At 50.9% G+C, this 19,267-nt stretch overlaps 1 protein-coding gene across 3 annotated transcripts in view; it reads right to left on the reverse strand.

Moving 5' to 3' along the window:
* The window catches only part of Prkag2 (protein kinase AMP-activated non-catalytic subunit gamma 2), a 272,029-nt gene extending 253,095 nt beyond the window's left edge, over nucleotides 1–18,934 (reverse strand). For all 3 annotated transcript variants that reach the window (XM_057783031.1, XM_057783034.1, XM_057783028.1), the window contains exon 1: nucleotides 18,291–18,934. In XM_057783031.1, coding sequence (XP_057639014.1) covers nucleotides 18,291–18,404 — 114 coding nt within the window. In that variant the 5' untranslated portion in view covers nucleotides 18,405–18,934. The remainder of the gene's footprint in view (nucleotides 1–18,290) is intronic.
* Between the last annotated feature and the right edge of the window lie 333 nt (nucleotides 18,935–19,267).

The following is a 19,267-nucleotide window of genomic DNA, read 5'->3' on the forward strand; positions in this document are numbered from 1 at the left end:
GACACCATTAGCATGTGTGCTATGTACAGTAATAAAGAGAATCCCAAGACTGTGACCCTTGGGAGAGCAGGAGACACATTTGTAGCCTGGGAGACCTTCCTAGGGTCTGCCTCCAGATTGCTAACCATAACAAGGGATGTTTAGGGCCCTGATAAGCATCAAGATACCCAGGGTTATACAAAAACCCAGTCACATTAAGAATACTTTTTGTCTCCCCCCTTCTGCTTCTCTCTCTCTCCTCTCCCCTTCTCCCTTCCCCCTCCATAACCCACTAAATAAATATCCAACCTCACTCTGAAAAATAAAAAAGAATACTTTCTGTCAACTTGGCAGGGGTGGCGCACACCTTTAATCCTAGCACTCAGGAGGCAGAGGCAGGTAGATCTCTGTGAGTTCAAGCCAGCCTGGTCTACAAGGCTCCAAAGCTAACAGAGAAACCCTGTCTTGAAAAACAAACAAGGGAGGAGGCCTGGGAGGACAACGCCAGGAGAAGGAAAGAAATGTTTGGCACACAATTGAGTGCTCTGTAAGCTATAGATGCTACCACCTGCCTAGAGCTCTGAGGAACTGCTCAGCCCGTGACCTCTCTCGCTCACTTCCTACCTCTTCTATTCCAGCAGCAGCAAAGACATGGAGAGAGAACAGCGCAGCCCCGACTGGATCACATCCCAGTTCTGACAAAACTTGAACCTCCTCTCACAAAATGGAGTCCCAAGAGCTCCTTCTGAGAACCTTGAGTCTTTGGAATACCTCTCCCTCTCTCCTTTGAAACCCTTTCCCCCCCTCACCCCCGGAGATGTTGCGGGAGGGACTTTTCTGTTCAGATGTTTTACAAACAAGCGGTGATCATGAAAAGGCCACCAAGAGCTGGGCTGCCGTGTGCTACCCTCAGGCACAGCCTTCTGGAAAAGGGAAGAATGGTCCACGGCTGGGTGAGGGCAGCCAGTTCCTGGAAAAGGGAAGTGAAATTGGCAGACTCAGCAGAGGAGGAGCCAGAAAGATGACAGGATGGTCGAGGGATGATGCACACTGTTAAACTCAGCTGCTTAAACGCTCTGGCAGGCCGTGCTGTGGGTGAGTCACGTATGTGGTCAGACTCTGTAAAGTTTTGGGGTTTAAACATGCTCACCTATTGGACACGCCACATGTTAATCTGCTATCAGCCACTGCTCCTCATTGCCCAGCAAACAGGCGCATGCCAGGGCCTCTGATCTCAATGCTGGCCCTTCTTATAAGACCACACAGCTTCCTTCCAGTTGCCACAGCAGAACCTAAGACCTCTTGTTTCATAGGTGAGGATGCTGGGACCTCCATGCTAGGTTTACTGCTCCCCCTGCCTCTCTGGCAAGAGACATGTGAATGCCTAGTCAAGAACCCAAAGACAAAACTCCATCCTGCTCTTGTTCTGCATGGTCAGTCTTACTGCTCCTGCGAGATAGGAGGGCGGAGCTGAACCTTAACTGATCTAAACCATAAGGTATTTAAATTTTGTATTTGGAGCCTGGGTCATACTATAATTTGTATACTACAAATAGATGCACATGTGTGTACACAGACATGCACATGTACACACATGACCCTCCAGTACCTAGAAACATGTATCATGTTTTAAGGTTCGAGAGAACAAGTTTACAAAGGTCTCCGACCTCCATCATGACTGCATGTGAGGCCCAAGGCCACAGGACCTCTTTGCTCAAGGCTCCCTGAACACCTCTGGGTAACCCCTCCGCCATGTCAAAGCACTTGGAGGCAGATTCTTGTGCCCAGGCACAAGAGCTGTGTGGCATCCCCGCCAAAGCCAGGCAATGGGAATCCGGCTACCCAAGGGCACTAACACAGACAGTGTGCGGGCTCCAAGGGAAGCCCTCTTCCTGAAGACCACTTACAGCAAGGCCATGGGGCCCTCTGACAAAGCCTCATTTACAGATCCAAGCAAGAACCACAGTTCAGCACTTCTGGCCCCAGGGCCAAAGCTCTGGGGCCAGCTAAGCGTCAGGGTGCCTGACTGGACTCATGGGCCTTATGTCAGGGATTCTCACACTACTGCCTGAGGGAGAGTGGACAGCAAGGGAGGTCTCAAGCAAGGACCATGCCCAAGGTCACAGCAAGAGAAAGAGACTGCCAGGGCAAGGGAGCAGCCTCTCTGCCAAGCCTCCTGTGGCGATGGGCGCCACCGCTCACATAAGCAGGGGTGACAGCTGCAGGGGTGGCCCCCAGTCGCCAGCATGCACGGGCCACATCTCACTGACGAGGCACACTACCCGGGCTCCAGGATGCTCCCACTCAGAGCATAGCAGTAGGCAGACAGGTGCAGACGATTGCACCATAAGGAAAAAGTGGGCGGGCAGGACGGGGAGGGGAGCCCGTGGGTAGAAACCGGCGTGATGGGAACAGTCCCAGAACCATGCCCACATCTCTACCATATGGACCCCATGGAGATTGCCTGTTTGCTTGCTTAAATAGAAGTTACCTCATTCCAATGACAGCTACTAACATAGCCTCCACTACCGAAGAGATGCTGTAATATGGTAAGATGAGAAAGACAGAGAGAAAGAGAACAGCAGCTGCGAGGACACACACACACACACACACACACACAAACCCTCTGTTCTTGCCAGAGTCAGGGTACATTTGCCAGATTTCTCCAGTAAATGAAGATATATATATATATATATATATATATATATATATATATATGCACAGTCTTTCAGACTGGCTTTAAATTCACTATGTAGCTGAAGATGACCTTGAACTTCCAATCTTCCTGCCTCCACCCGCTAAATTCTGAGATTACAGGCGTACACCACTACGCTCAGTGTGGGCAGTGCTGGGGATTGAACCCTGGGCTTTGCGCTTGCTGCGTAAGCACTCTAACAACTATGCTACAATGCCAGTGCAAGAAAGATGACTTTCTTTTTTTTAAAGTCATAATTTGCTCAAGTTTGCTTCTGGCTAAGCTCCTTGCATGTATCTTTTGCATTTTCATGGCGGCCCTCAGGAGGTATTCCTTCTGCTATTTCACTAGTTCTGGGATGCCACGGAAAGTGTCCAGTCACCCAGCTAGTGAGATGGGCAGCAGAGGAGAAGCCAGGTCCTCAAAGCCCCTGTTCCTCGTCACAATCAATCCAAGGCCTACAATACCGAGGGAACTGGAGCAGGTGTGCCAGGCCACATCCGTTCAGGCACAGCCTGCCCTTCTTGGGGGATTGGCAGCTCCTAGGGAGAGATTTTTGCCCTCTCTATCTCCCCCAAGTAGGACGTGGAGGGGGAGCGAAAAGAAATCTCTCTGGAAAAACTGTGGATTTAAGAGACAACCCACTGGTTCAACCTTCAGCCCTGCCCTCTCCAGCAGTGTCCCTTGGGCGAATGACTCATCCCATCTGAGCCTCTATTTCCCTGATTATAAAATTGGGCAACAAGCAGAACCAGGTCAAGCTGTGATGGGCTAAGTGACAGAACTTTGAAAGAGTCTGGCATGGGGCCATGTGCTGAGTAGTGTCCAGCAAAGACCAGTGTGAAATTCTCTTTCAAAGATGACCTGGGGTCTAAGATGCGGCCCTGCTGTGCACATCACAGCGTCCCAGAGGAGGCTGGCCCGCCCAGGGTTGGCCGCTGCAACCACACCAGGCACTGGAACTGGGTCAGAAGGCAGGTTTTTCCAGCCTGGTGAAATTTGGCTCTTAGGAGACAAAATCAAGGGTGGAAAGAGATAGGAACAGAGACAGAAGAGAGCGAAAGGAAGAGAGATGAGCAAAGCAAGAAGGAAGACGGTAGCAAAAGATACTGTCGGGTTGCATACAGCCCCATGTCTTAGTACAGAGGCAATATCCTCTCAGGGGTCCAAAAACAGCAAACCAACATAGTTATGGGAAGCAACATTAGAAGGGGGGAAACATGCCCACTTAAGACCCGAGAGTTCTTAAGGAGGGGGCATTCGAACACCAGTTAGGCAAGGGGCCTTTCCTGGCAGAGAAGGTAATGAACATCCAGTGTCATGTGGAAGATGACAGGAGAGATCAGAGCTGGAAAACTACATTGTTCTTGGCTGGGTGGCACTGAGGATTGTCCTTTCTGCTGACATTTTCTCAGGTTGCACACTGCCTTCCAGCACCATCTGTCTGTTCAGCACAGTGGTTCAGCATGTGGCCTCACGTGCCAGACAGCTACGGCTTGATGCCTGGCCTGGCTGCCCCCTCCTATATGGCCTCTTCCCAGTTTTTTACTTGCATAATGAAGGCAACAGTAGCATCACTCACGGGGCCACTACAGCGATGGAACAGGCCCTGCAGACGGGGTGGTGGGAGGGGACATTCAGTCTGTGCAGAATGACTTTTGTTTGACCTTGACATTCCATGGAACTAGCTACCAGACTGTTGGAAGCCCATACCCACCTCACACACTCCCCATCTAAGAGCCAACCTGGGATATCTGTTAAGAAATTGGCCAAAGCTTCTTGCGCTTCAGAAATGTGGAGATTGTTTTAAATTCTTATTCATGCATGCATGCCCTGGTGTCTTCTGTCCCATTTTGGTCTCCAGGTACCATGGAGACATTTGTTCAGGATCGGACCGAGAGGATCTTGGGAGGCATTAAAATACCCAAAGCTCCCACATGCTCTGCACTGAACTTCTTTCTCTCTATCCTCTCTTCTCCCTACTCTGGAGGAAGACAGAAGACTTGGGGAAAGCAGGAGGTCCTGCCTCCCCACTGATCCTGGACCACACCACGCCTGATGCTGATATAATTCACCATGGCTACTGCCAAGCATCCTGTGATTCGAGTTATCTAAGGCTGAGGTGTATTTGGCATGCTCCTCTAAACCAGAGGTGCCCTGGTGTGACACTAAGGCATCCGTAGGCAGTGCCCACGATGGAGTTGCACAGCGAGGGGCTATGCCAGCACATGGAACCCGGATGCTGGAGTCACGGTGTGGTGCCAGTCTCACTCCCAGAGGCCTCTCCTTCTTATCCAAGTCAGAGTCAACAGCAGGCCAAGACATCCCTGGCCTCAATGATTCAGAGTTTCTAGAGACTTCTCAGACCAAAGAAAGTTCTAGAAACCCAATGAAAAGGGATTGGCCACTGGCCAACACTTAAATGTTTCTCAAGTCTGTCACAGAAAGTTTGGGAAACACAGGTCCCCAAGACTCCAGTGCAGACAGAAAGAAGGGTTTAGTGCTGGTGCTGCCCAGGGAAGATGCTTCCCAGGAGCTGTGGTCCTGGGGAGACAGTGGGTCACCGGGTCGGGAGAAAGCCACAAACCGAGCCTAGCTGCACAAGGGAGAGAATTCGAAACTGTACAGTCAGACCTTCCTGATGTGTCACCAAACCTGAGAGCAAAGAACAAGCGAAAGTTGCTTGGCCTGTGGTGTGCTTCTGTAAGGAAGACGGAGTGAGCTGGGTAGTGGTGGTGCACACCTTTAATCCCAGCACTCAGGAGGCAGAAGTAGGAGGATCTCCCAGTTCGAGGCCAGCCTGGTTACAGAGTGAGTTCCAGAACAGACAGGGATATACAGAGGAACTCTGCCTCAAAAACAAACAAATAAGTACGAGAGAAGGCAGAAAGCAAGGTACTGGGAGGAGCCAAGGCCTGTCACTTGAGGGTGGAGTCTACTGCATGGCCATCCTCTTATACAGCTGAAGGAACTGTGCTCAGATGATGATGGAAGCCAGCAGATGGGGCAGACTGACTTCCCAGGGATGGGGGCAGAGGAGCAGACATTACCAACTCCAGGCCACCCCTGCTGCCCAGGCCCAGGCTGGTACCAGCCTATTTATCCTCTTGATTCCCAGTAAAGGCTATAAGTAAACATTAGGTCATGGGTCCTACTCTCTGTCCAGGGCTAAGCCTGTCCTCTCTTTACTGTGCTTCACCCTAAGGTGACAAGTGAGTGTCCCCTGCACTCATTGAGACAGAAACCATATTATGGTGTCAGGTAGGAATCTGAGGTCCCAGAACTTGCTCAAGTCAGCGCGCTAGAATGAAGATTGAAGTCGAGGTCCTTCTCCTGAGACCTGTGTCCTCATAGCCTGTCTCTAGGAGGTACCCACAATCTCCCAGTGCACTGAGAACCACTCCAACTCCTGCGACAACACCCCATGATGTGGCCCTCAAGTTCCTGGTGTGTGAACAAATTTCTGTGCTTTCTAAGGCAGGGTTCAATGCCGAAGCTCACAGCTCAAGGTCGTTTTCCCTCTAGGCCCTGGGCCTATCTCAGCATAAGTAAGGAGAGTTGCTAGATAAATCTGGAAATGCATTCATCCAAAGCCCTACACTGGATATGACCAAGCACATACTAGAATGTCCAAATGACAATGTCTTCCAGCACAGTGTTCTTAACCTGGGGCCATCCCTGGCTCCCTGCTCGGTGGGTGACCTCAGCTGTGTTCTTAAGTGGCTCTCTAGTGTGGGAAACAATACTTCTAGAATTTCCATGTCTTGCCCATTCCCCATGGAATCTCACTTTATACCTCTCAATCCTGAGAGGGGATCATTATTCCCATTTTACATGTAAGAAAACCAACTCCCAAATACCAGGGACCCAAGTGGGAGAGGTCGTGAGCCGGAGGGGATGAACAGTGATGCCGAGATTGCAATTTTGTTCACTGACTCTGAAACACATCCTCACTTAGGCACATGCACCTTCTGCGGAGAGCGTGAGCTCCATCCCACTTCCCTGCTCATGCCAAGATTCTGTTCTTGAGGATCTGCAATGAGTAACGGCCAAGTCCCTGCTGGAGACCAGCAGGTGGCTGCTCCCGCCTCCTACAGTACCAGGAACTAGAGGTTCCTGGAGCTGGTGAGGACTAAGGGCTGGTGCCTGGCCCTTGGACCAAGGGTCCCCTCCTCCCCCTCTGTTTGTCAGGCTAGGTGCCAGACCAGCTTCCAATCAAAGGATTGTCTCATCACCAAAATGACTCCTGGCAGAGTAGGAGTGCTGCCTCTTGTCAATTAGCTTGAGCAGAAGACCCAAACAGCTTTCCCAGGTAGGAGATGAAAGGGAAAAGATAGAGATACGATGATGTTCCCAAGATACGTCCTCTCATTAAGTCTACAAGATGCCATGTCGGTGAAATTTCTGCCCGTGCACACGTGTGTATGTGTGTATATAGGAGCATGTATGTGTGTGTGTGTGTGTGTGTGTGTGTAGGAGCATGTGTGTGTACAGAAGCATGTGTGTATGTGTGTGTAGGAGCATTGTGTGTACAGGAGCATGTGTGTGTGTATAGGAGCATGTGTGTTTATGTGTGTTGTGTGTGTGTGTAGGAGCATGTGTGTGTGTACAGGAACATGTGTGTGTATGTGTTTGTTGTGTGTGGGTACAGGAGCATGTGTGTGTATGTGTGTTGTGTGTGTGTGTACAGGAACATGTGTGTGTATGTGTGTTGTGTGTGTATAGGAGCGTGTGTGTGTGTGTACAAGAGCATGTGTGTGTGTATGTGTTTGTTGTGTGTGTATAGGAGCATGTGTGTGTACAGGAGCATGTGTGTATGTGTGTGTAGGAGCATGTGTGTGTACAGGAGCATGTGTGTATGTGTGTGTAGGAGCATGTGTGTGTACAGGAGCATGTGTGTGTATGTGTGTGTGTGTGTACAGGAGCATGTGTGTATGTGTGTGTAGGAGCATGTGTGTGTACAGGAGCATGTGTGTGTATGTGTGTGTGTGTGTGTACAGGAGCATGTGTGTGTATGTGTTTGTTGTGTGTGTATAGGACCATGTGTGTATGTGTGTGCAGGAGCATATGTGTGTATAGGAGCATATGTGTGTGTGTGTGTACAGGAGCATGTGTGTGTACATGGAGGGGGTCAGAGGTCAAGCCTAGAGTCTTCTCAGCTGGCTCTACCACTCACTGAACTTGGAGCTCGCTGATTCAGCTAGGTTGGCTGGCCCACAAGCCCCAGGGATCCACCTGCCCCTGCTTCCTCAAATACATGTGAATGTCACCACACCTAGTTTGTGGCTTGTTTTACATGGGTTTGGGGGATTTACCTTGGGTCCTGGAGCTTGCTGCCAGCACTTTACCAACAGAGCCATTTCCTTAGACTTTCCCTTTCACTAAGTGGTTTTCATAAGATTACTGAATAATGGATTCATTCAGATGTTGAGAAATGAGTTCCTGAAGATAGCTAAACATTTTGATTCTCAAAATCATCTTGGTTTTGTTCATTATACTTTTCAACTGGCCTGGACATTTCCTCTTCTCTCTAATAACATGGGCATCTGGGGTTGCGATGTTAGGAGTCACTTCCTCTGGGTTGACCTGGGAATCCATACTTGTCATCTTTAAAGGGGCTCAGGGGCTCATTAAGGAGACCGACAGATACATCGGAGTAAGGTAATTAGGCTCAGAAAAAAAGAGCTGCTAGCACTCAGTTAATGCCTTGCCCCAGCTTTTCTCCTCTTCTCGGGGACCATGACCACAAAAGCTCAGCCTTCTCTCCTCTACCTGGAGGCAACTCCAAAAAGTATCCCACTTCCAGAATGTCCCTGGGGCTGGCTAGGATGTTTGTGGTAACTGCTACACAGCCTGCCTGTCCGTCTAATTCAGCTTGTTCTCCTCTCCCACTGCAGGCCCAAAGCCAAAGTTCAGAATCAAGGGTCAAGAAAAACCTCAAGGAAGGGAACCCAGTCACTGGAGGCGTGTGTCAGCACTGAATAAGAACAGAGACAAAAGTGCCATCGTGACCTCGTCAGAGCAGTGACCTTGTTCCTTTCCTGTGCACTAAAAGACCACAGAAGACAGAGGGCGGTTCAAAACATTTCAGGCCAGCCTGCAGTCTGGGTCTGTGTTCACCTCTGTCCCAGCTGTTTCTTTGAGCTAGCATGAAACAGAACTATTTTGTTGTCATTGTTTGAGGATATCTTCTGGCCTCTAACCAAGAGGCAAGGGATATGGGCCAAACAGCTGGGCCTCACCTGTAGCCTTGAGAAATGTTCCTCTCCTCTCAGCTTGACTACAATAGAAGACCCGAGTCTGAGCCCCTGGTTTACCGCTAGTTTGCTATGGAATCGTGGTGGGTCATAACCTAGGCAGGGTGGTCCAGGTTGAAGCTTCTGTTCTCTCTGGATTTCCAGGAAGTACCACAAGCTCTTTGGGCCACTTCTCCTGGCTGGTACTCAGCAATCCAATGGAAGGTCACCTGGGCAAGTTTTCCTTAGACTGTTTGTCGCTACTGTCCAGTGTTTCTCTGTCTTACAGCTGAGAATATTTTATTACTTGTGCCCTAAGGCCATTTCAGAAATCTCTAACTACATTTAACAAGCAAGAGTGGCGTGGACACAAGCAACCTCTCTATCCTAATCCTGGCTTCTCTCCAGGGCCAAAATACCACCTCGGACACTCACTCATCTCAGCTGATAGAAACAGGATGCTATCAAATGCCTACCCGTGGGAGAACCAGCTCCCCCGGCACCTCTCCAGTCCCATCGTGTGTGGACCCTTGAAGACCACCTGGACCCAGGGAAGGCACAGGCAGCTGGAGAACCAGTCTGAATTTTCCTACTTCTTAGACCCTGTGGTACCCACAGAACATGGACCTCCGTGAAACAGCATAGCACAGAGTACATAGGAAGACAGGGATGGGAAGAGCCTTAGGTCCAGGGCCTCCAGGAGTGACCCTAGAGTTGAACTCACTTGTCACATGCCTGTGTCACAGGTGGTCCATCCATCCCTGCCTGGTGACGTGGACAACTGCAGGAGAGAGGTAAAGTGGTACTCTACCTAGCTCCCTATCCTCTATCCCTGCTCGGACCTGGTCCCTGTTAGAAACAGGTTCTAATTACTGGAGAGGGGGCGGGAGAGCATCCCATTGATGAAGGCAGACACTTGGTCCTGGAGTCTTCTCCCACCCAAGGACTCATCATCTAGAACTGAACCGGCAAGTGGGCAGCCCAGGGCAGCTGGTCTCTTATCTTCCACGCTGGGTGCTCTTGTTAGGGTGCCCTGTGCTGTGTGGATATCTTTCTTTCTCTATTTTCTTGCATTGTCCCTCTCTCAAAGAAAACCTAGAAAAGGGTGTTGCTATTGCTAGTCTCCACTGAGAGCTATGAATTGTCACAGATGAAACACAAGACCAACCCTAGACAGCCTAGAATGGCGTGAAAACACCTTCTGCTTGTCGTTGCCTCTTCCTCGGTCCGTACTTCATTTAGGTAACTTTAAAATCAGGTAACTGGAAAATGTTCTGAAAAATAAGTGGGCTCTGAGGTGATGTCTCCTGGCAGTTTTCTCTCCCATTTCCCCTATTTTTCCTCTGATTCACTCAGCTCCCGACCAGGACGTTCAGTTTCTGGCACCTTTTGCTTTTGTGGGGACTCCAGACACTTGGAAGACCCGAGGGAGGAGTCTCAACCTCCCAACTCCAGGACTCTTGGCTTCCTCCATTCCTGGGTTTACATCTTTTGATTTTGACTTTAACATGACGAGCAAACTCGACCGTCCGGGAAACAGCATCTTCCCATTTCTTCCTTAGGCATCCCACTAATCTCAGCAACCCCGAGCTTGTCAGCATCAAGTCGAAACACAGCCCCCGGGCTGATAAGGAAGCACTGAGCATCGGGTAAGAAGGGGCCTTCATTTGCTTGGTCGACGATCAGCCGTGGAGCCACATGAGAAGGGAATCATGTCCCTCGGACTCAACCACAGGGAACTCTCAGGGGAGTCCTCTGCCATCTGCGGAGTGCATATGCAGCCAGAGCAGAGGATATGGTTAACGTTAGCTGGGGGTGCAAGCCCACCGCCCCCCCAAAAGCGGGGAAGCGCCTCCTGTTGGACTCTGCTTACCCACTCAAACTGTACTCAACTCTTTTCCACTACCTACTTTGAAAACAACTAAATCTCCATCCCTTACTTCCTGTTGACAGGAAGTCTTCTCTGCCAACTCATGGCTTGCCGCAGGCCAGTGGGATAGCGCCTGAGCCACAAGGTTCCTGCCAGGGCCCTGGTGTTTTGGTGTTTTCTACCTGGGCAGTGAGATTACTGATGAATGTCCAACAGGGACCAATTGGCTCTTGGTAGCCCCGGATTCCCAGCTGCTCTTCTGTGAGGCAGAGGTCCATCCTCACCAAGGGAAGCTGTTGGGCGGTGAAGCTCTGTGGGAGGGCAGTCTTAAAGTGACCTCCTGTCGTTCCAGGAGGGCAAAGAGCAGAACTTTTAGGAAGAGGGAAATGACCTACTGGATGTGTAGGCAGAGAACTACATGTCTGCTGCCAGGGAGGGTGACTGAAGATCCTTTTAAATCTGTATCCTGGGTCCTCTGCTAGGTGGGAGATCCAGAAACGGCAGCTCAATGAGCTACACTCCCCCCCGGCCCTAGGAACAGAGTACCCACGGCACCTGGTTTGAAATAAGAGCTAAGCTCAGACGCTGTTGCCAGGGTAGGCCCTCCTCCTACACGGCTGACACTCTTTAAAGAGGAAGAACATGAGCACCGCCACCCAGAGGGGAAAGACCAGATGAAGATGGAGACAACGTTGCCGTGATACCACTACAAGCCGAGATGTGAGGCTACTGGGCAGTACAAGCAAGGAGGATCCTCCTCTGGAGACAGAGAATATGGTCCCTCTAACACCTTGACACTGGACTTTTGGCCTCTCGCCCCGAGAGGTAGGTTCCTGTGGTTGCCTGTCTCCTGGTTTGTAGTGTTGTATTGTAACAGACACAGAGACCTAATCCAACAGGGTCCCTGCCCGAGAGGCATGATAAAATCTTACCCCCTCTGTTCCAAAAGAGACATGTGAGCGGCCACGGGGGAGCTGTGGGGAGCAAGTGGGGTGTACCCTAGCCTGGTCATGAGGGGTCCTCCCTCCTGTTTTCTGCTGTTCCCCTGCATTGTTCCCTCCTCCATGATGGGAATCTTAGTATGGCGGGACATGGAGGAAGCTGAGCACGTGACGAAGGCTGTGGGGCCGCTCTGGGGCCACCTTTGTTTTTCTAGAGCACCGCTTCTTGGCCCTGCCATGTACCCTCTGAGCCTCACATCCTGCAGCTGGGGGCAGAAAACCATCAGGGGAACAGGGGTATCTCTGCCTCCTCCCAGTCTCCACTCTGCCATGCTTTCCATAGTCCCGCTGCGGGATACATGCTAGATCTGTACTCAAGATCACTGGACACTAGCAAACACCAGTCTAGGAAGAGCCTGGCCTGCAATGCTGTTGGTAACCGGGAAACTGCACCTTGCTTTATTTATGTCCATCCTATTATGTAGCAGGCACAGTGCAAGACCTGGGGACTTCACTGGCACCAAGATGTCCATGGCCCCTCTCTCCTTACAAGGGTAACTGTAGGCACCTGCCACCCAATAGATACTGCCACAGCTTCCTGCTTTCAAAGATGGCAAACTGGAGACTTAAAGCAGCAGACTATGATTCTACCTCTCATGGGTCTCTCCTTCTGCTGATCTCTGGGGTCAGCGGGTAACTCAGCTGGGGCGGGGCTCACAACAGCCCTGCTCACGTGCCCAGCTGCCTCCACAAAGGCCAGTTAACGGAGGACAACGTGGTTGTGTGTCTAGCACGCAGTTCAGGTGGCCTCAAATCCAGCGCTTTCTCCAGTCTGTTGGTCACAACAGGACACAGGATATGGAGCCATAGACTCTGCCTCCAGACAGGAGGGCCACAGGTCACACTGTGAGGAACTTGAGTACAGTTAATAAATCAGTAACTAAATCTCTAGATCTAACTAATGTCATTAAATAATTAATACACACAATTCTATTATATACTGTTTAAATAATATATGCCGTAATAATAATAAAAATTTTAGTGAATATGTACTATGATATATATACACAAGCACTACAAACAAGGTAGAATTGAAGTCTCTACTTGACTCCAGTGCTCCAGCTGTATGGGCTGTGCCCAGCTGACATTCAGTTGGCATGCTGTGCCCACATTCAAGAAGCCCACTCACTGGCTAGATCTTTCACATGAAATCATTGACACATAGCATTTAGACTTTGTTAGTACACCTGGAATCACAAGTCCTGGGGCTCCGCACTGAGCTGCTGAAGCTTCTGATGTCTGGGTCCTCCAAGAGTTTATGTTCACAGATACCCAAAGATGCGCCAAGCCACTGAGGCATAGCTTAAGATGCTGACTTGCACTGGCTATTCCAGCTGCTGGCTGAGCTTTATTTGGAAGCCAGAAATATCCTGCCATTGTCAAGCAATCAGTAGTCAAGGGTAGTTCTTCTCAATGATGGATGGAACAGTGCAGATGATTTATGAAAGATGTATAGATGCTGTATGGATAGACAGAGATAGATGGGTAGATGATTGATGGATGGAGATGACAGATAAGACAGGTATACAGATGATACATGGATACTTGAATATAAACAGACATGGTTAGATAGATGATGGATGGATAAAGATGACAATGTGATTATTTGGACAGAGTAGATAGATGATGGATGTATGGATAGATGGTGGATGGATGGATGGATGGATAGGTTGATGGTAGATAGATGGACAAATATTACATGGAATTCAGATAGATTAGATAGATTACAGATAGGTAATTGTCTTGGGGTTTTTTTTTTTTTCTGTGTTTCTCATGAAACACAATGACCGCAAGCAAGTCGGGGAGGAAAGGGCGAACCTGACCTGCACTTCCATATCACTGTTTGTCATCAAAGGCAGTCATGACAGGAGCGCAGACAGGGCAGGAACCTAGAAGCTGACGCAGAGGCCACAGAGGGTGCTGCTCACTGGCTTGCTCCACATAGCTTGTTCAGCCTGCTTTCTTATAGAGACCAGGACCACCAGCCCAGGGATGGCACCACCCGCAACTGGCTGGACCCTCTCTCACTGATCACTAATTTTAAAAATGCCTCACCGCTGGATCCTATGGAGGCATTTTCTCAACTGAGAATCCTTCCTCTCTGATGACTCTAGCTTGTATCAAGTTGACATAAAACCAGCCAGTTCAGTGATGGATGGTCAACAGATGGAAGGATGGACAGATGGAAACACAGATGACACAGAACCAATGGCATGAGAGCAGAAGAAACGGAGGCTGGAATCCAACTGTTCTTAAACCCAGAAGGTGTCAGAATCTCATGAAGAATTTAATGAATGACAAAGTCATGGGTCTAGTCTCAGAAATTCCGATTCAGTAGGTTCAGACTGACACCTAGGAGTTGATTTTTTTTTTTTGCTTTTTTTTTTTTTTTTTTTTTTTTGTTTGTTTTTCGAGACAGGGTTGTTTTGGAGCCTGCCCTGGAACTAGCTCTTGTAGACCAGGCTGGCCTCGAACTCACAGAGATCCTCCTGCCTCTGCCTCCCAAGTGCTGGGATTAAAGGTGTGCGGCACTATCGCCCGGCAGAGTTGATATTTTTAAGAGCATAGTAGACAGTGCTTATATAGAACCATTATAATCAAGCTGGTTCAAGAACCACACTTTGATAAGCCCCGCCCTAAACCCTTGCACACACAAACTGTCTCAGTCAAGGTCAAAGCTGAATGTCTTCCCCCAGACTCCAGTTCAGGCTGTTTCAGTGGTGAGAGGGGCAGAGAACACACTGTCACCTGCTCCTCCAACCCCAGGGACAGAGCACTCTTCCTATTCCCATGCTCCCCAGGGACTGTGGTCACAGGCCCACCACCAGCACAGAGAGCGCTGTGGCCTCAGGCAGGGTGAGACTCTAGCCACACAGCAGGTGGCAGTGTCTTGAGCTCACTGGAGCCCAGTTGTGCCACCACAACCTTCTGACTGGCCAGATGCTCTTGGCTCTGTTTTTAGTCTGTCTCCAGTGACAGTGAAGGCCTTCAGGAGCTCCTCTCCCAAGAGGGCTGGGAACATGTGTATTCTGTCACTAATGTCTGCTAGGTGAAGAACCTAAGCTCTCTGGGAGCTCCACTGTCACACAAGATCCTGCCTCCCTCACACCTTCCTTCCCATCTTCCTAGGAGCATCCTCCAACCACCTTCCCCCATTGAAGGGCTCTCAGTCCCTGACCCCTGGAAGTCTGCCAAAGCACTTCATCTTGCTGGTGTGTCTGGCTACTTCCCATGAATTTTGTTCCTCGCATTTTAATGACTTCTCAGTTGAGGTTCCTGAGCAAAGCTCCCAGACAAGAACTTAGGTTTTGATGAATAGTTTTAAGTTAAATAGCAGTAACAAAAGAGTAAGAAAGAAGTTTCAGGAAGCTAGAAAGGCCATGAGGATAAGCTAACAAGTGGACTCCCTAGGGGGAAATGGTAGCGTTCTGCTGGGTTCTCCTGGAATGGTCTGTGCAGCCACACCAGAACTGTCTACCCAATGCCATCCTGCTTGGTGGAAGTCTGTCCTTTGGGCACTGTGGTGGTTCGGATGAGAACCCCCAGGACCCTATATTTGAATGCTTGGTCCCCAGTTGGTGGAACTGCTTAGGATGCATTAAGAGGTGTGGCTTTGGGGAGGAGGTGTGTCACTGGGGGTGGACTTTGAGGTCTCAAAAGCCTATGCCATTCCCTGTTAGTAACCCCCACCCCTTGTGGATCAGATACAAACCCTCGGTTACGCTTTCAGCACCAAAGTAACTAACACAGACACTATGCCAGCACTTGAGGTCCCCACATTCAGCTGAACCAGCCGCCAAAGCTGGGAGGAATCTTTCAGACAGGGAGAAAGTCGCATTCCCAATGCTGCCCACAAGGCTAGGGAGGACTTGGGACAGGCGTGAGCTTAGGGGCAGGGTCTCTGCTGCAACTCTCCTGCCTTTGTGAGCAATTCCTGAGTCTTGGCTGGCTTGGAATTAACTAAGAGGACCAGGTTGGTCTTGAATATACAGAGATCTCTCTGCCTCTGATTCCAGAGTACTGGGATGAATGGCAAAGCCTGTCCTTCAAGCCAGGGTTGTCTGGGGAGATACAGGATACCCAATTAAACGGGGTCTGTATAGCAATAGACCAGTTTTAGTGCAAGTATATTCCAAACATGGCATGGGACATACTTAAGATTAGAGAAAAAAAATGCTGCTGTTTGAAATTCATTTTTAATTGGACCTCTTCTGCTTACTCTCTGGTGGCCTTCCTTCAAGGTCCTTCTTGATCTGGTCTCAGACCATTCCCTTCCCTAGGAGACACTGCATTCCACGGGATCCAGGCGCACCCTCTCCTTCTGCATCTGATGCGGTCTGGTGTGGTTGTCTCTCTCTCCCCCGCTCTCCACAAGCAACTGTTGTGGAGCCGACCTGTCATCTTATGTCCTGGACTTAGCTGTTAAGCACATGTCTAAAGTCCCTAGTTCACAGCCTCTCCTGGCATAGTAATCACTAGGTCACCATTAGTGGGGTAGATGAGAGGAACCTCCGGTCCCACCAGCAAACACAAGAACTCTGAGGAGACAGAAGTCTCTCTCCCTCAGACATGGGCCTGATCCTAAAAGAAAACACCAGGCAGAGGTCACATTTGGTGAACAGCTGTGTGTCAGTGCAGTGAATACCGCTTTCAGTAAGGGCTGGGTTATGTCAGGGACATGCCAGAATGTCCCAGCTTAGACACTGGTTTTCAGCACTCACAGAGTGGCCTAGCAGTCCCTTAGCTGGTGCTGGATTTTGCCCTATACTGCCATACACATCACCCCACTGGCATGGCAAACACACGAGTGGGGGATCAGTCTCTCCACTTTGCCTCAATTCAGTGTGGCTTGTTCAATGAACGTTATTTACTCCCTCATCCCCCATCCTCTCCTTGCCGTGCCCACTTTTATTATTTATTTTATTGAGACCGTTTGCTATGTAACCCAGGCAAGGCTTAAATTTACAACAATCTTCATGCCTCAGCCTCCTAAGCGCTGGGAGCTCTTTCTTGTACCCTGGCACACACGTAATAACCACACGACTATACAACACTTTACATTGTAAAGAGCTTTCCCGTTTATTATTTTATTTCGACCTCCCTACAAGACAGGAAAATCAGCACCATTTTCTGGGACAAACGGGACAAGCTGAGTGGCTAGGGGGCCAGCGCACATGCTCACCACTGTTAAACAGATCTTAGCAGCAGTGTCTAACTTTCTAATGACCGTTTTAAATGTCTTACGTAGGAGTGTTTTTCTCAAATAAAACCCATATTCCTGTACGTTCAGGTCACTGATGGACTTATGACTTGCCCAGATGCCCAACTTTAAACTGCTCCCCAAAGCACCCATTAGACATGTGGGGCTCCAAGCCCCAAGTCTCCATTCAGTATTGCGTTCCTAGACTGGAATTAAAAGGGGGTAGGAGGCATCTAAAAGGAAGGGTTTGGGGGTCAGTACAGTAGGAAACGACTACTATTTCCTCTTTAAGGTGAAAAGCCAGCTCTGCCTACGCTGTGACAGGGATCACTGATGATGCCATGAAGGTAGTACTGGCAGGAGGTGGAGCTCACTTGCTGTCCCACACTGCCTAGCATGTGCGTTTGTAAAAACCTTTGCTTGTTTGGTCATCGCTAGGATATGGCCAGATATGGGTTCCCTTAGCGGGTGAAGATACAGGCTGGGGTACACCTCCTGCGACCTGATCCCCACCTCCATCCCTATGGAGGTGCGAACAAGCGCCCTTGGGCTAACTTCTAGGGCAGGCCAGACTGATGGATGCTGAGCACTGTGAACCAGCTTCTCTGCATGCTGCTCCCTCTGGCTGTTTAGATCAATGTCGCTAAAGTCCAACCAAGGTGGCAGGCTGGTGATCTGGGCTGAAGTTAGCTACAGTTCTGTATAGATGAGGGCACCTCTAACCTCCAAATTCCACAGAGGCCCAAAATGCTCCTGGAGTCAAACCGAGAGAACCACAGCAAAGGGACCCCAGCCGCGACTTATATGAAACTTGGGGATATTGGCACGGAGGGAGAGCCATTTGGGGGTGCATCCACACCGTGCCCCCCCCCGATGTCCCCACCCACTACTCCTTTCCTCGGTCCCTGGCGGCCGCGCACAGCTCCACCCCTCGGACCTCAGTCCACACCGTCCTTTTTCAGCAAAACAACACAACTCACCACCCCCTCCCCAGCACCCACACCGGCCGGATCCCGGGCTACGCCCAGTCCGCCAGTAGGCTCTGCGCACCCGGGAGAGCGCTCCGCGTCCCCGCTTCCCAGCAGACACCCCTGATTCTGCCCCTACCCGGGACAGTTCCGGAGCTCCACGCGAGTGCGGACCGAGATCCAACCACTGGCTCTGCGGCCCAGCTTGGGCCCTGCCCCTCCCCCTCCTCAGCCTCCCGAAGGGACAGGAGGGACAGGACGGCGCGCGGGGGGGGGGGGGGGTGTCCCGTGTTAACCGCCTCGGCGCTGCGGGAGTCTGGAGCTCCGGGAAAGGGACTCACCGGAATGTGCACTCGCAGTGATCGTCTCTTCAGGCTGGGGTTCTTTTTGCCGCTGCTCCCGCCAGGGCTGGAAACCTCTTTCTTCTTCTTGGTGTCCATGGCTGCGCTTCCCATAACTTTAGCCAGAAGTTAATTCCGGTGCCTTGTCCCCGGGGTTTGGTCCCCTCGCTACCTCCCAGGGCTGCTGCCGTTACACTGGAGCCACGCGCTCTTTATGACTGTCCTTCCACCCTGAAAACACCTCGTGGGGACTTCCGCGGGGAGGGCGGGTGGAGCAGGTAACACGCGGGGCGGCACCCGAGGGGCTGGCGGTCCGCGGGATGCTGGGTCGGAGCGACCTCTTCCTCCTACAGAATCGTCTAGTTCAGAGTCTACGACCGCGCTGCTTTTGGTTACGCAGGGCAGAAGACTCGAGCTGTGTGACAAAGTTTTCCTTCTCCTGCAAAGCGAAGCAACATTTTCCACCTCTCGGCTCCTCCCACAGATTCCCAGAGGTAATTGGCCAGGCAGGTGCAATTAACAACAGCAATTTGGAAAACAGCCTTCCAGTGCCTGTGCCTCGGTGGAATCGGTGGCCAGAGAGAGACGCTTAGAATAGAAATGCATAACCCTGGGCCGCACAATAAAGCAGCAGGGAGCCTAGGACCCGGAGGGCCTTCTCTCTAAGCGAGAGGGAGGGCAGAGGGGGGAAGAGGAGGTGCAAAAACGAAGGCTCGTCGCAATTGGGCTGGCGCGTGGCCGCAGGAATAAACTGTGGCGACCGCTGGCTGGGTTCTGCGGGCCGAAGGGCGCGCCCCAGCCCCTAGGGGAGAATTGGGCAGGGCGCCCGCCCGGGGCGGCCTCTGAGCCGCGTCCCCGGGGACTCGGGGGGCTGTAGGGGCCGGACTTGGCACCGACTCAGACTCCGGGAGCGCTGGGCGGTGGAAGGCGGTGCGCGTTGAACAGGAAGTGCGCGGTGTGCGGCGCCACTGTCCCAC

This window comes from Chionomys nivalis, chromosome 1, assembly GCF_950005125.1.
Source record: "Chionomys nivalis chromosome 1, mChiNiv1.1, whole genome shotgun sequence".
NCBI classification, from domain to species: Eukaryota; Metazoa; Chordata; class Mammalia; order Rodentia; family Cricetidae; genus Chionomys; species Chionomys nivalis.